The sequence below is a fragment of the Myxocyprinus asiaticus genome, chromosome 12 (genome assembly GCF_019703515.2).
Source record: "Myxocyprinus asiaticus isolate MX2 ecotype Aquarium Trade chromosome 12, UBuf_Myxa_2, whole genome shotgun sequence".
Taxonomy (NCBI): Eukaryota; Metazoa; Chordata; class Actinopteri; order Cypriniformes; family Catostomidae; genus Myxocyprinus; species Myxocyprinus asiaticus.
In genome coordinates this window covers 21,310,630-21,327,234 of record NC_059355.1, presented here as the reverse complement: position 1 = coordinate 21,327,234, position 16,605 = coordinate 21,310,630, and the positions used below count along the sequence as shown (strand labels likewise).

General features: G+C 35.8%; 1 protein-coding gene across 2 annotated transcripts in view; it reads left to right on the top strand.

The window, feature by feature from the left end:
• The window catches only part of LOC127448709 (netrin-1), a 108,046-nt gene that overhangs the window by 78,129 nt on the left and 13,312 nt on the right, over positions 1-16,605 (top strand). Inside the window, exons 3-4 of one of the 2 annotated variants that reach the window (XM_051711455.1) lie at positions 6,789-6,938; positions 10,242-10,295. In XM_051711455.1, coding sequence (XP_051567415.1) covers positions 6,789-6,938; positions 10,242-10,295 — 204 coding nt within the window. The remainder of the gene's footprint in view (positions 1-6,788; positions 6,939-10,241; positions 10,296-16,605) is intronic. The other variant, XM_051711456.1, reaches the window with a different exon arrangement.

Genomic DNA, 16,605 nt, shown 5'->3' with positions numbered 1-16,605 from the left:
AAAAGGACTGAGGCGGGGAGCCTCTGGGGTGGCTTGCTTTCTTACGAAGGCGAGCCGCGACCGCATCGTTGCCATGGACATGTCCTCGCAATGAGTACATGACCATCCACGAATGCTGTCTCCACGTGACAGTGCCCAGACACGAAAGACAGTGATCGTGACCGTCAGAAGGCGAGAGATTACGAGCGCAACCAGGAATAACACAGAATCGGAAAGGCATCTTTAAAAAGACGCGTCTTTAAAAAGATGTTCCGTGTGTGCCGCTCTTTTAGAGAAATACACTCTTTTAGAGAAATATACTCTTTTATTTCTGCCGAAGCACCCAGGAGCATTCTCTGCAGTGCACCAGTGCAGAGGGGGGAGAAGCCGCTGAAATGCACCATCAGATCCAGCAGAGGTGAATGAACAGTCGTGGGAATTCATCTCAATGAGCATGACTGTTCGGCTCCGAAGAGAAAATCTGAATGAGTGGTTGCATACCAGCTCCTTTTATACCCGTATATCCGGGGGAGTGGCATGCAAATACCACTCGCCAATTTTCATTGGCCTTTTATCAAAGACCAGAGGTGTCTCGGGCTCCCAAGAGTGACCCCTAGTGTCACTACATCGACACAACATCGAGTGAGTGACAGATAGGGAACATGGTTAGTTACATCTTCACGTAAAGTAGACCACCAAAATGTGTTTCTTACCAAGGTAATTGTTCTTTGGATGCCAGGATGACCAGACCCAAGAGAGGTGTGCACCCAATGTATGACTTGATATCAAAGATCATCAGGGACATACGTCTTATCTGGAGGGCAGGTTGGTGGGGAAGGTTCATGTTGTTGGGCATGCTGCATTATGTCCCAATGCACGGGTGCAATTATAATGGACAATGGAAAGATGGGTTCTGGTTTAGGGAGACTTTGTGAACCTTCGAACATTCAGGATAGGGCATCAGCCTTGGAATTTTTACTGCCTGGATGGTATGTGAGTGTGAAATTAAATCTGGTAAAAAACAAGGCCCATCTTGCTTGTCTGGGATTTAATCTTTGGCTGCTTTAATATATTCTAGGATCTTGTGATCGGTAATCACCTGGAATGGGTGAATGGCACCCTCAAGCAAGTGTCTCCATTCATCAAATGCTGCCTTCATGGAGAGAAGTTCATTGTTACTGCCATCATAGTGGCTTTCTGCAGAGGTAAGTGTGAGAAAAGAAGGCACAGGGATATAATTTAGCGGGGAATCCATGCGACTATGAGAGAACCGCCCCAACTCTGCTGTCAGATGCATCGACTTCGACTATAAATGGAAGGTGAAACTTTTCTTGAGCTTGACAAAGGCCTGCCAGGCACGATCGGACCACACAAGTTTTTTGGGTTTACCTTTTAACAAAGAGGTAAGCATGGCAGCTATGGCACTAAATCCATGAATAAAATGGTGATAGAAATTTGTGAAGCCAAGTTCCTTTACAGTGATGGGGTGGGCCAACCCTGAACAGCCTGAACCTTGGACTCATCCATTTCATCACCCTCTTTACTGATTATATAAGCCAGGAATTAAGTGGTCTTTGCATGAAACTCACATTTTTCGGCTTTGAAATATAGTTGATAATCTATTAAACATTGAAGTACATTTCTTACATGTTGGACATGTTACTCCTCAGAATAAGAGTAAATTAAAATGTCATCAATGTAAACATTTACATAATGATTAATAATGTCCTTAAGCACCTCATTGATGAATGACTGAAATACAGACGGGGCATTAGCTAGGCCGTAGGGCAAGACCAAGTATTTATAGTGCCCCTTAGTCATAAGGAAGGCTGTTTTCCATTCGTACCACTCTCTTAATCATATTGAGTTATAAGCACTGCACAAGTCTAATTAGGTATATATCTTGGCTTCATGCACTTGTTCAAGGGAAGATGGGACCAATGGTAGGGGATAGCGATATTTTACCCTAACTGCATTTAGGCCTCGATAGTCAATGCAGGGTCTCAAACCTCCATCTTTCTTCTATACAAAGAATAAACTTGCTACAGCTGGGGAAGTGGATGGTCTGATGAATCCTAAAAACAATGCTTCTTCAGTGTACTCCTCCATGGCCTGTGTTTCAGGAATTGAAAGTGGGTAGACTTTACTTTTGGGAGGAGAAGTGTTCGGAAGCAGGTCAATGGAACAGTCCCAAGGTCTATGAAGGGGTAGTTGTATGGCTTTTACCTCACTAAATGCAACAGAAAGATCAACATAGGCATCTGGTATTGTCATGGACTGGAGCTCTGGACTTTAAATTCTGGTTGATTTACATGGAATCTTAATAGCAGATAAGTGACAGTTAACATAACAGTGGCGTGACCCAATTAATTAGATCACCTTCCTTCCAAGAGATGTGGGGGTCATGTTGAGCCAGCCAGGGATATCCGAGGATCAGATGGTTGTTTGGAGATGAGAGGACAACATTTATAACAATATTTCCTCAGTGTGGAAGAGACCAACTTGAATGATCATGGGTATGGTTTGCTTAGTAATATTTCCATCATCAATGGGTTTGTTGTCCACAGATGTAATATGTAAAGGTGGTGTACAGGGAACAGTGGGTAATTATAGGTTTTTCACAAGTTCATAGTCAATAAAATTAGCAGCCGCTCCAGAATCCAGTAGCGCTGTAGCAGAATGTTTTTACAGTGATAAAACAGGGTTACAGGTACAGTCAGACTCCTATTGATAATAGAACAAGTGTTTTCAGATTTCAGAGTTCCATTGGAGTTGGGTTTCTGAGAACATGCAAGGCAGTGATGGCCAGCCTGACCACAGTAAAAGCATAGACCCTCTTGCAGTCGTCTATTTCTTTCCTCACTGGTCAGTTTGGTATGGTCAATTTGCATAGGCTCATCCTGAATGCCGACTGCGGCAGCGTGTGCATCCACCACTGTGTAACTAGTGGTTGGGTATTTATAATGAGGGCTGTTACGAAGCAGATTATTGATCCGAATGGCCAGAGAGATGTATTTAGACAATTCCAGAGAGTCATCCTTACAAGATAATCCTGGTTGTAAAATCAGATTTAATCCCTCCATGAACACTGTTTTTAAAGCAACTTCATCCCAGCCACTTTGTGCAGTGAGCATACGAAACTGCAGCGCATACTCCACCGCTGTCTGTTTCCCCTGTCTTAGGTGAAGGAGTTGGAGTCCGACTTCTCTGCCACCCACGGGGTACTCAATTACTTCCTGAATTAGCTGTTTGAAGTGCAAAAACGATCTCCTAATATCCGTGTCTCCTTCCCATTCAGCTGTGTCCCAGTTTAATGCATCACCGGTAAGTAATGACATGATGAACGAGACCTTGGCTCCATCATTATTAGAAGCATGAGTTTGTTGACAAATAAATCAAACATTGTCATAAGAATCCTCTAAATTTGTCAGGAGATCTATTAAATTTGTCAGGGAGAGCAAAAGTTGGTGTGTGAAAGGTTGTTACCAGTGTCGATTCAGGTTGTGGTGGCGGTAGTGACTGAATATACCGGGTCAGGTGTTCATTGGCTGCATGTAGGGTCATAAGTTGTCCATGGAATTCCTTAAATATTTCATTCTGGTGAGCAATAGTGGACCGTAAACTTGTTACCTCCTCTGAATCCAGGTGCGGGGAAGTATTCTGTAATGAAGCGGAGTCATCACTAGATTGTGAATCCATGTGCAGAGGTTTATTAGAAAATGAAGTCCAACAAACAAATCCTATTGTAGTCCTTAAATCATACTCAAAGCCCAGGCAAGGTCTATATAATCTGTGAAGGCAATGGAACAAGCAGATAAATTCAAACCACATAAATAAAAACATAAGAACATGCAAACAGGTCGAAAACCAAGGAATCAAACCATAACAAAACCGCTCAGTAAGGCAGTAGAGAAAGACGGGCAATACTTTACAATTAATGAACAATCAAACACACTCTTATACACCTGGCACAGGAAGTGGGCACAGTTCAGTATTCGGGAGATGGCGCCCTCTGGCGTTTGGGAGTGGGTTCAATAGACAGAGATGTGACAGAATCCCCTATGTCTAGAAACGCCTCCAGGTGTTCTTCTCCTTCGTGGTTGTCCCCGTGGTCGAGGTGCCGGATGATCAGGATGATCACGAGGGAAGTCCATAATGAGAAAGTGGTCAAGAATATCACTGGCTGTAACCTATGATCTCTCCTCAGGTCCGTATCCTACCCAGTCCATGAGGTAATGGAGTGGGTTCAATAGACAGAGATGTGACAGTCTGTAACTGATAAGAATCAAAGAACAAAGTCATTTTACTTTGTTAATAAGATAGAGGAAGCCACCTTAAAATAAAATAAAAATGTAGTAGTAAAAGATATCTATATCATGCAATATACAGTTTATTGCAATATACACTACAGTTTAAATGTTTTTAATTACTATTGATTTGTTTATGTTTGTGAAATAAAATGATCACTTTATTCACCGACGATGCTTGACCAAGAATAACAGTAAAGACATTTATAATTTAAATTAATGCAGGATTCTTCAAAATTTCTGTTCATCCAAGAATCTTCCACCTGCAGCAATCAGAGCTTATGCATTTTAGCAGTTAGTTTATTCTTGATTGTCAGTTTAAAGTTATCCCATGATTCTTTTGGCAGCACTTCCCAAAGATGTAATTGGCTTGTAGAGTACTTCTCACAGATTTGCCAACTAAGCTTTTCTAACAACAGCTCAACATCTAACTTTGATTTATCCATCCAAAATACTCATTTTTAATCAGGTACTGCTGTATCTTTAAAGTCCTTTTGCACATTTTACCATTTCTACTTATTTGTCAGTTTCAGATGTGGCTTTTTCTTTGAAAGTCTATACCTAAAATGGCAACATCCATTTTCCTCTTCACTGTTGCAGAAAGTCATTGAAGCTGCCAGTTTAGGACCTGTAAAGGGTCTGTTTCTAAAACTAGAGACTCAAATGTACTTGTCTTTTTGCTGTTGTGCATCTGGGCCATCCACTACACTCTCTGTCCTGGTTACTTCCAGTTTTATTTTTCTTTCAAGTAGTGCATTGAATAGCCTTCATCTCTAAATAGAACAATGGACTGATGAATTTCTAGAGATTTGTTTCTTTTTGGCCATTCTTAAAACCAAAAATTTACTTGCCAGGATATAGTGACTTGCAAGAAGTGCAAGCGTATTCGATACTTGAGTAACAAAAAAAGAAAAGAAAAGAAAACAACTAGCACAACTGTTCTAACAAATATAAATGTTTCTGGAGTAACAAATTAGAACATTAGAATAATATATATATATATATATATATATATATATATATATATATATATATATATATATATATTTTTTTTTTTTTTTTTTTTTTACACATTATTTTCTTAGCAGACTGGAGTAGACTTTGAATGGGACTTTTTCTTCACAGGTATAAATTGACATTTTAAATAAATAAAAACTTAAAACTGTTATTTCAAACATTAAAATAATTTAAATAAATTAAACATTACTAATGTTTAAGGAATTGCATAAATGTAACGCATCTGAGGCGAAAATGTGTTAGTGTTTCAAAACTTTTGATAGGTAGTGTATTTCAGATGTTTTCATTTAAGACTTTACTTTTGAATTGGGAATAATGAGTATTCCAATTTAAGATCATCCATGTCAGACAAACAATTCTATTTAATTTGCTAAGAGACAGTCAGTTGAGCTGTTTGAGTCTTTATGTTGATTTACTGAGCATTTTGGGAGAGAGGCAAAGTGTGGCCACTTTCTGAGTAATCAAAAGACAAAACAAGAAATAAACGTTGCTGTACTGAAAATAGAGTGACAAGCGACAAGAGACAGACATGCAGGGAGTGGCTGTCTCTCTGCCCAGTTCTGACCTTGGGCTGTAACTTGACTTTACTGGTGCTAAGTACAGGCTTAAAATAAATGAAGTTTAAGCAAAATTCTTTGTTTCATTTAATGTGTAAAACAATTGAAAAAGTGTCACTTCAGGTGTTGGTGAGGAAAATATTTAGTAAATGGGGTTGGACTCTTTGTGTAATAACTTTAATGTAACCACCCATGGTGGGAAATTAAGAGACAAAAATTGACTTGAAAGGAGTTTGACACAAAGGCAATACAATCTGTTCACATGGTTTAAGAAATGGAGAGAGCCACTGAGCCATATGTTAGAGACAGACCTCCCAGGAGGAAGGAAATGTGACAGACATTATTGGCATAAGTGCAATATGCTGATTAAAAAGAAAGCATGTGTTAAAGGAAACTTATTTGAAGGAAATGTTTTTATTGTAAGATTTGTTTCAAGAAGACAAATTTAGATAAAATAATATAACTATACCTAAGGTAAAAATTATATGAAAATATACAATATTTTTTCTCTTTGAATCAATGTTTTTGATTCATCTGAATCAATATGAATATTTATTGTTATACTTAGGTGTTCATAGAGACTTTCCCTAGTGAGGTGTAATGTGTTCATGGTTAGAGTTCACTGCCTCTTGAGGTAAAGTTATTCACCATCATACTCAGGCTTTATGTTTGAATCTGTGTGTTTGTGTGTGTGCATGCTCTTTTTGTGTCACCAGACAACACTGTCACCATCACAATGACCGCTCTCAACTTTTATGGAAACACAAAACTGCTTGATCAATCTTCACCCTCTATTTCCCCAAACTTGGGCTCTTAAAGCTATTTTTGTTGTTTATCTGTGCTTTTCGTATGTATGTTCTGTATGTATGTATGTATGTGCGTTTCCCAACACGTGTGTTCTTTATCTCTTTTCTTCTCTTCCTCACAGCCTGTGATTGCCATCCTGTGGGGGCCGCGGGCAAAACCTGTAACCAAACCACAGGCCAATGCCCCTGTAAAGACGGTGTGACGGGTATCACGTGCAACCGTTGTGCTAAAGGCTACCAGCAGAGCCGATCACCCATTGCCCCCTGCATAAGTATGTGGATCACTCAATGTCAAGATCTCTTTTTTTACCATTTAAATTCCCAAGGAGCCATAATGCACTTGTATTTCTGTCCATGGAATGCATTGAAATATTGAGCTCAAAGACTTCGAAAGGATTGTAGGAAACATTTCTTATGGAGGAACATCAAAATCTGCTTTTATGAAAAGTAGAGTGCAAAGAATTTGAAACCATGTCTTGTTACAGTTATTGCACAGGATTATCACCTGGCATTTTTTAAATTCTGTTTTCTTTGCTTTATGGCCCAAATCAGTGAGACAATGACACATCTTAAGATCTTTGTTTCAATAATAATAATAATAATAATAATAATAATAATAATAATAAAAACTTCAATGCATAGTAATGAATGGAGAAAACACATTTATCAACACTGGTCTTGTTTTAATTTTAAAATAAAGCAGCTTAATTGGTGCTTTTATCAACGAAACAATGCTTGGATATTGAACAAAGCACTTAGGAAAAAAAGGAATCATGTTAGAGAAATTTTTGGTAGGGATCTCAGTGGAATAAATTAAACCTATAAACCTATAGAAACCCTTTGGAATCCTATATCTTTGATTTTTCAGCACGGATGTGTGAAACTTGGAAAAATGGACATCCCGGTAATTGAATTGAAAATATTGTGAAAAAATCTTTTTATTTTTATTTTAATAGCCCATAGCAGGGTATAAATCCATGCCAAGCTCAGTTTAACAGGAGGAAGTGTTGGCTACACATTCCACCATGTCCTTTCATTCTGAGGATCATAAATCAATACAATCTAAAAAAAAATTAACAGGCTTGTAATTTAATCTGGCATTAAACTCATTCCCATGTTCCCCAATGGGAGCCCAAGACATTTAGTGCTGATATAGAATGTAAGACCGCTTGGATAAATTGGGTAACATTGTACAGTGCCTGTTGTCTTTCCTAAGTTCCAAGACCAAATGTTAGTTTCATTTGGTATTTCTTGATTGAACTATAATTTTATTAACTTTTTAAGGACATCATTTTAAGGATAATATCGTATGTGTGTTTTTGTCCAAAGCATTATTGATTGAAGTATTTTTAATTTTTTGGTGGATGATTTTAAGATTTGAGATATGTAAAGTCATCCTGAATAAGTTACGTTACAGATCGATGGCAAAAAGCACCTTGATCCGTAAAGGCAATAAATATATATTTTGGCTCTATGCGTTTCTCAGGCTCACAGTTTAACATGAGTGTAAAAGACAGTTTTGGACCCTACCAGATGATGAAGACGATTGGATGATTTGTTTTATTTTATTTTTATCAGAAGACTTGATTCTTTCTTCCTTTAAAAGGCTCTTTTTGCATGCATGTCTACCAGCTCCACTGAGCATGTCTACTCTTTTATCAACTTTTCTCTTAGTGCACTTGAGCTGTTTCAGTTCACTTGGTTTTGTCCTCATGGTATTAACTACTGTTTCTTTTTGTAAATTTATGATCAGATTAAGCAAATGACTACTTTTTTTTTTTTTTTTTTACCACTTTTATGAATTCAATCACATTGATGAAAAGGTCTTTACTCATGCATGGATTTACTGTGTAAACTTCCTTTTATCAGTGAAAGAACAATGGAGGGAGGAATGAAAGAATCAAGTCTTGGACATGTATCTCTCTGTTTTTATAACAGCGAAAGAGGAATACAACAGGAGCTATTTTAAGCCTATGTATGAAGCGATGCTTTCAATATGTTCAATGTGTATATTGAACTTATTCAATATGAAATGTGTGTAATGTATTTAAACCTATTCAATACACATATTCTCTATCTAAACTTATTCAATACAATAAATAAAACCTGCTCACTAGTGGTTTTCTAATATAAAACATTTTCCTCTTCAAATATACAACAATATTTTAGTACCACTCTAAAATAAAAAATAAAAATCAAACATTTAGAGAATAAAGCCATATCATTAGAATAACAAAGTCATAATATTTTGAGAACAATTTCATAATAGGCCTTTAACAAGAATAAAGTCATCAAGTTTTGTGAACAAAGTCAAAAAATTAGGAGATTAAGGCGTAAAATTGGCAACCATTTTTTTTACTCCAAAGAATGGTTATGTCTCATAACATAATGACTTTATTCTCAAAACATTTCTACTTTAACCTCATAATGCAATTTTATTTCATGTAATATTATGACTTTAACTTTAACTTTAATTTTTACTCAAAATATTACTACTTTAATCTCGCAATGTTAAGATTTTATTCTCCAAACTGTATGACATTATTCTCGTAAAAATCCTATTATGAGATTATTATCAAAACATTTACTTTATTCTCACAGTTACAACCTTATTCTTAAAATCTTACATTTTTTAATTAATAATACTTATTTGGCTCAAGTAAACTGAACTAATTTGTTTAAGTAATGTTAACTAGTTACAAGTAAATTGTGAAAAGTGATTAAAGTACATAAGAATTGTTGTTTTTATTTAAATATTTAAATGGAGTTATATCACGTCTTGTACAGTATAAGGGAAATTCTGACTGGACCCTTGGTTAGCCATATGGCACATTGGATTCTACTCAGTACTTCTTAGTGCACATAAATGGGCACTTTTGTAAAGTACAATTGAATAAAGAAGAATGGCTTAAAATTAACAAGCTCCAAGTTCAGGAGAGGTAAAAATAATCACCCTAATGGTGACTTCAAACAAATCACAGCTATCAAACATGTATAACAAATAACAACAATAGTCATAAGAATTAAAACTATATACATTTTTAAGTAAGAATTATTATTTTTCTACATAAGTTCCCTCGTTTTGACCAAACATACATCATCTATTCAAGTGCAAGGGCTTATGGGTATTCCACACAGCTGAAATTTTGTGCCTGATAATTTTGAGTTAGTAGTACTTCAGTTCAAAGTTTAAAGAACATATATATTTGAGTTATGATTCCAAAATGTGACATTTCACATACTGTTTAATTGGGACCATTTAAATGTTTTTATTAATGACAATTTAAGGATTTATAGAGTAATGGTAACTTAATTAAAACTAGTAAGAAAAGTCAAAACTAATGCTTAATTGAGTAAACTATTTGTTTTTTTACAATTTTAGATAACTATTAGTATTTACAATGTGGCACTAAAATGGCATCATACAAATAAGTAACATGATTTTATATGTGTTCTAAAGAGAATTGCAAAAGTATCTTACAAGTTTATGTGCTTTTGATCAAATTTAACCTTATGTTTTATTTATTTATTTGTTTGTTTCTATTTCACTAACTGTGCTGTCTCTTTCGGAACAGAAATTCCCATTGCTCCACCAACCACTACTGCAAGCAGCACAGAGGAGCCTGCAGGTTAGTTATATTAATTGATCTTAACTTAATGAGAGTACTGTGGAAAATCTTTTATGTGGGATTTAAAATCTAGAAATGGGGGAGATTTGGGGTGAAGGGGCATAAAAGTTAAATGGGGGTTATGGTTGGGGGCCCACAAAAGCCCTAACACAATTTAAACACAGGTCATAGACCACAGTAGATCTTATTCTCCCAAAGACACATTGCATTTCTCATGGTCCAAAATATTCGAACAAGTGGATTTGCAAAAAACAATTTTTATTACCTTTTGCCTTTACTGCCATAGAGGTTTGTAAGTTTGAAACACAATTTCCCTGAGTCCTCAGTTTGTCTTAATTTAATCTTTAACTCTAAGTGTCTCATTGTGGGGAGCTGATGCAGTGCTGCTTGGGGTCTTGTTCTTGTTCATTTGTTGATTTTATGATTTTCTCACTTTCGAACCTGGAGTGGGATTTGATTCGCAAGAGGTACTGCTGAAATTTTTGGGACATCTCTTTTCACAGTGATGCCCCTTGACATGTTTCCTCTGGCCACAGATATTTTATAAATAAGTCTAAAAGTAAGCAGAACATCAGACAACTCCTATGTCTGCTAAATCATTCCATTTGTCATTAGACAGTAAAACACTTCCTGCAAGTATATAAACGCTTCACAAAATGTTTTGCAATTAAATGCTATGTGTCTCTTGATCAGAGGTTTAATTTCCCAAGTTTTCTTCCCAGATCCATCAACTTCCTTTTTTTCTTTAATTTGAAATTTTTGACATAGTGAGTGAATGAACATGCTTTGGTTTGCCCGTATGGAATTGTTTTTCTTGAAGAAATGTTTGTTATTCTCACGGACAGGGGAATTGTAGCGTGAATTGTAGCGTGATCGTCGCAGACATCTAATGCTTTACTGACAGGCCGGATTGACAGCAGAGCTGCTCTCTCTCTCTCTCTCTCTCTCTTTCTCTCTCTCTCTCTCTCTCTCTCTCTCTCTCCTTCTGAAGGAGCCCAAATCATTCTTGTCTCTTCTTCTCTGAGATATTTTCTCTACCCCCACATTTTTCCTCTAACATCTTTTATTCTCTCTCCACCACACCCCTTTGTCCTAAAATACCCACTCACTCTCTCTCTTTCCCTTCTCAAATCTATTCTCTGATTCATGATGGCTAGGTTTGCCTCTTGCCAAATGTCAGAGCTGCTTTGTAAAAACTGTCTTTCCTTAATGGACTATCAAGATAGAGGGTGTTATGACCCATGCAAAATAAACAAATAGGCAAGACAGAGAGAGAGTGATCACCCATTTACCACAATGTGTTTCCATTTGTCATGGCCTGACCCTAAAACACATGGCAACACGATTAAAATGAAGAAATGCAGGATGGCTGCATTACTTGTCTGTTTTAGTATTTTTGTGGAAAAGAACCAGTCAATACCACCCTACATATATATTTTTATTTTTATTCTGAATTGTTAACCCTGTAAAGCCTGACATATGAAATAAATGTCAGAAAATGTAAATTTTTTGACATTAAACTGTTTTAGTACCATTAGACAAAATATAAAAAGCATGTTTTTTTTTTTTTTCCCATTATTTTTTTATGTATCATATTTGATACATTAGGCACTTAAAGGTCATTATCCTCCTGAGGCCCAGCAATTCATTTTTGTACAGGACATTTCTTAGCCCATACATGCTACAGTGGTAAATATTGGGGTATAATCAGAGGACTCCCTGGGCTTTTCAGAGATACCAACTGTTTGAGAGTTTGGCCATGACAACTTCCTCTCCTTGTTCTATAAATATGGATTGAATTGTATCACAGTTCAATTCGGAACATCAAATACAATATGAATAATAAAAACAAATTTAAATAAACAATTTGTATCATATGTATTTTATGCACCAAACACTATATTGACTTTTAAAAAAGGGAAATTGTAAAACTTTTTTCACTGGGTAAGATGACTTCATAATAGCTTGTTATGTAAAGTAACGAGATCTTTATAATGACAGAGCAGGCTGCATATATGAAAATACACAGAAATATTAGTTCACACTTTAAATATATCTTATAAAAAGTATTTCTGCTATAAAAAGAATTTTTAAAGCTCTGTGATTATTATTATTATTATTATAGTGGGCATGAATGTAATGTAATGGTGATTGATAGATATACCTCAAAAGCCTGTTGTATCATATTTGATACATGTAATTTCAACATGCTTTGTCAATAAAATAATATACAAAATTTTAACCAAGCATAAGTTGCTTATATTCAGCAAATACTCATTTTAAAATATCAGTAACAATATAATCATTACTGTCACTGTTACTTTATTAAAATAAGCTGTCATCCTAATATAACAGTAATTTTTGCTGAAGTCCACCGCCATTTTAAATAGATTGATATAAACATTAAAATTGGTTTTTCACAAATAACCACTAGATGGTGCCATAAACATGTGAAACGTAAATTTTGTTTTGCGTTTCAGCTTGAACAGAAAGTGAGATAGGAGCTGTCAAACATTGTGTATTATATTTGATACATACGGTGTGATAGGGTTAAAGCTGCACAATGTAAGATTTTTTGGTTAAAAATTAACAAATTGCCATTGATTAAGTACATAAACAATCCAGTGTTCAAAACAATGTTCTTACCTTACCACGATTCACTTTGGGAAGCCTTTAAAAAATATTTGCATTTTGAGTTGTCGGGTCAGATTTGGCACGAAATCGCTGGCTTATGTCGTTCCTCCTTGCATCATTACATCATGTCCGTAAACGCAGGACAAAAGTACCGGCTGGCGCGTGTTCCAGCTGAGGATGTTGTTCAGTTCAGTCAGTCACAATTACAGAGTTCAGGACCGCACCGTTGCAGGCTGAATGGATGTTTATCCGTTATCCGTTTGGCGAAGTTGTTTACCTGTTCTGATGCTTGGATGCAGTATGTTGTCTGGTAGGGTTGTCATGCTTTAATGAGCCAAACATTACCCGTGTGTTTACCGATCGTGTTGCATACGTTGTCTGTGGTAGTTACTGTGCATGATAACTATATGTATGTCTTCTGAAATTTACTTCTTGTAATGTTGCATATTTAAGCATATTATTTTCATTTTTAATTAAGTGTATTTTTTAATTTACAGTTATTACAGTTTAATTTGCTTTATCAACTAAGGCTGTACAATGTTATTTTTTTCACAGTTTTTAGTTTTAGTTACAGTTTTAGTCTTTTGATGAAAATTTCCTTTAAAAATTGTCAATATTTTGTCATGTCATATTCATTAATTTTAGTCAGTTTTCACTGACAAAAATGGCATATAATTTTAGTCAACTAAAATATCTTTTACTTGATGATGACATGCAAAATGGACAAAAGTGTAAAACTGTAACAGACCAAACTTTAATCAAATATTTAAACAATATAAACATTTTGTAATGTAAACATGTATCAAACATACAGTACAGTATGTACTACATACTGTCTTATAGTGAAAATCCTGAGCTCCTGAAATAATAATGTATAGACTGAAGTATGAGCTACTTTTTAGAAGTTAGCCTGTATTCTAAATTCTTCATGGTTTTGAGACTTGTAAATTTTTTGTGAAAGGATATTACATTGCATGTAGCCTGTTTCTTATGGAAACAACACAAATTGCCCATATTCTGTCTAGCGCATCATTTTTTTCAAGTTCACCTGTTCATTCGTTTTACTGTGCAGATGTTAGTTGTTCTATAAATGTTGTGGATATATTGAAGAATCTTGTGAAAAAATTGGATGCTTTTGAATGAAGTATTTACCTCGTTTTAAAGCAGTTCATTATGGATGTGTTAGCGCGTTCAACTCACGCAGCTCAAGCGGAGAAATCCACAATATATTGGATTAATGGATTAGATTAATCCATATCTAATATCTTCTATTTACAGCTTCTCAAGATGTTTCTTCTTCTGTTTATATCTTGCACTGTTAATATCTTGCAGCATCAACAACAGTAATATCAACAACAGTATGCTTTAATAAAAATAATTTAATTATAGTAATGATGCGCCTTTTTCGTCTTGTCTTCAATATTGTTTACGAAATCAAAAAACCCTTTGTCAACAAATGTTTTCGTCAGTGATTTCATTGTACACTGGGTTGTACATAATGTAAAAATAATGTCTCACACTGAACTCCTATCAACCATATCACGATAACTGATAAGTGTAGTAGGCTTCAATACAAACATTAATAAAACACTTGAATAAACATATTAAAATATACTGGTAACTGGTGGTGATTCAGGAGAGTCCCCTGTTCTCTATGTTAAAGCTCTTTGAGTGTTGTGTCAGAAAAGCGCTATACGTGTAAAATTAATTTTTTTATAATATGTAAATAAGAGTGTTGTTTATCTTCATAAAAGCAAGTAATATTTCATTTTTAAATGTTTCATCATATAACATAATAATATCAACATGAAAATAGCACATAATGACTCTGGCTCTGAATATTTTCCCATCATGTTAAGCTCAAATCATGAGATTCATCCACCAGTACAGCAGTGTCGAAACATGACTGACGTAAAGTGTTCTTCCGCAAATTGCTTGCAGTTTGGAATTTTAACCACAGATGTCGCTAGAGAGCACAAAGTTATGTAGTGCAGCTTTAAAATTAGCATTGTTCTTTTCACTTGTTAAAAAGTCGACTCCAAGTTTTCACAATTGATGGAATCGATTCCAAGAGCCGATTCGAGAGTAATTTTCTCGATTAAGACAAAGTGGGAGACAAAGTGAAATCTTACAATAAACAATGGAATATAAAGCATGCTTTACACTATTTATGATTGATAATATAAATAACAAAAGATCATGTCACACCTCTGAGCAGGTTTGGAGATTTGGAGTCGACTTTCGAATCAAAGAATCAATTAATTTTGCAATCAACTCCCAGCCCTAATTAAATGTTCAGGTCAGAAAAATGAATGAAATGCAACTTTTCTAATCTGTTAGAAAAATAATTAAATCTTTGTTTGGCCTGAAATCTATAATCCCAATTGTATTTGGACAGTTGATGCATATATTGTTCTTGATTTTTATCAAGATTTTAGGATAAAAACTATAGAAAGTGTATTGTATATTGTGTCACCATTTCTTCTTTTCAATGTTTTTAATCACCTTTTTGCCTTCAGTAGTTAATTTTAAATGGTCCTGTCACTGTGACAGGACATGTCAGCTTCCAACAAAAATATATATATATTTTAAATCATAATTAATTAGCAAAAATGGCAATGAAATTCCATCCAGTCAAAGTGGGCACCCCTGATTTTGAGCCCTTACAACGTTCGACCCATCTGGTTTTGAAAGCAGCTCTCCATGGAAACGGCAGCATTCCAAATCAAGCTGATGGAGAGGTGGAGCACAGGACAGACATATTTGAGTGCTCCCATCAAAATGGACGATCCAGACCACCCAGACATCCTGCTATGGGACTGCATACATTATACCTTCACTCGGGCCCAAAGCTCACCTCAGGATAGCACAGTTCGGCAGAAAAATATGACCTCATCCGATAGATTATTGCTAACAGATGTTCTTATCAGGGTACCTCCACCCTGCTCTTTAACAGTTGCCCAGAGAGAGAGAGAGAGAGAGAGATAGATAGAGAGAGAGAGAGAGAGAGAGAGAGAGAGAGAGAGAGAGAGAGAGAGAGAGAGAGAGAGAGAGAACCTGTACATTCCTGTACACAAGGGGGTGTTGCAGGCAGCTGTGTAGCAGGTGTCTATATGAGAACAAAACGGGGGAAAGGCAAGAGAAGAGAGGGAAATTTGAGGGAGGAAAGGAAGAGAATGATATTAATATGTCTTCGGCACAACCACATGGAGGGGAGGAATGCATTGCAATACCTCTGATTGCGTGGCTCAGACAAAACACATATTGTGTAACGAGGTCAGTTATGGTGTGAGTCACCACTCCCAAACCCCTTATAATCCCTCACACACCCTCCTTTACACTCATACACAGGGGTAGTTCACCCAAAAATGAATAATTTACTTACCCTCATACCATCCCAGATGACTTTCTTTCTTTTGCAGAACACAAATGAAGATTTTTGGAAGAATATTTCAGCTCTGTAGTTCTTCACAATATAAGTGAATGGTGGTCAGAAAAAGGTCCAAAAAAGACATATAGGCAGAATAAAAGTAATCCATGTGACTCCAGTGGTTAAATACATGTCTTCAGAAGCAATATGATAAGTGAGGGTTAGAAACAGATCAATATTTAAGTTCTTTCAATTTCACTTCCACATACTGGTGTGGATGTGACTTTCATTGGACTGATCATAAGT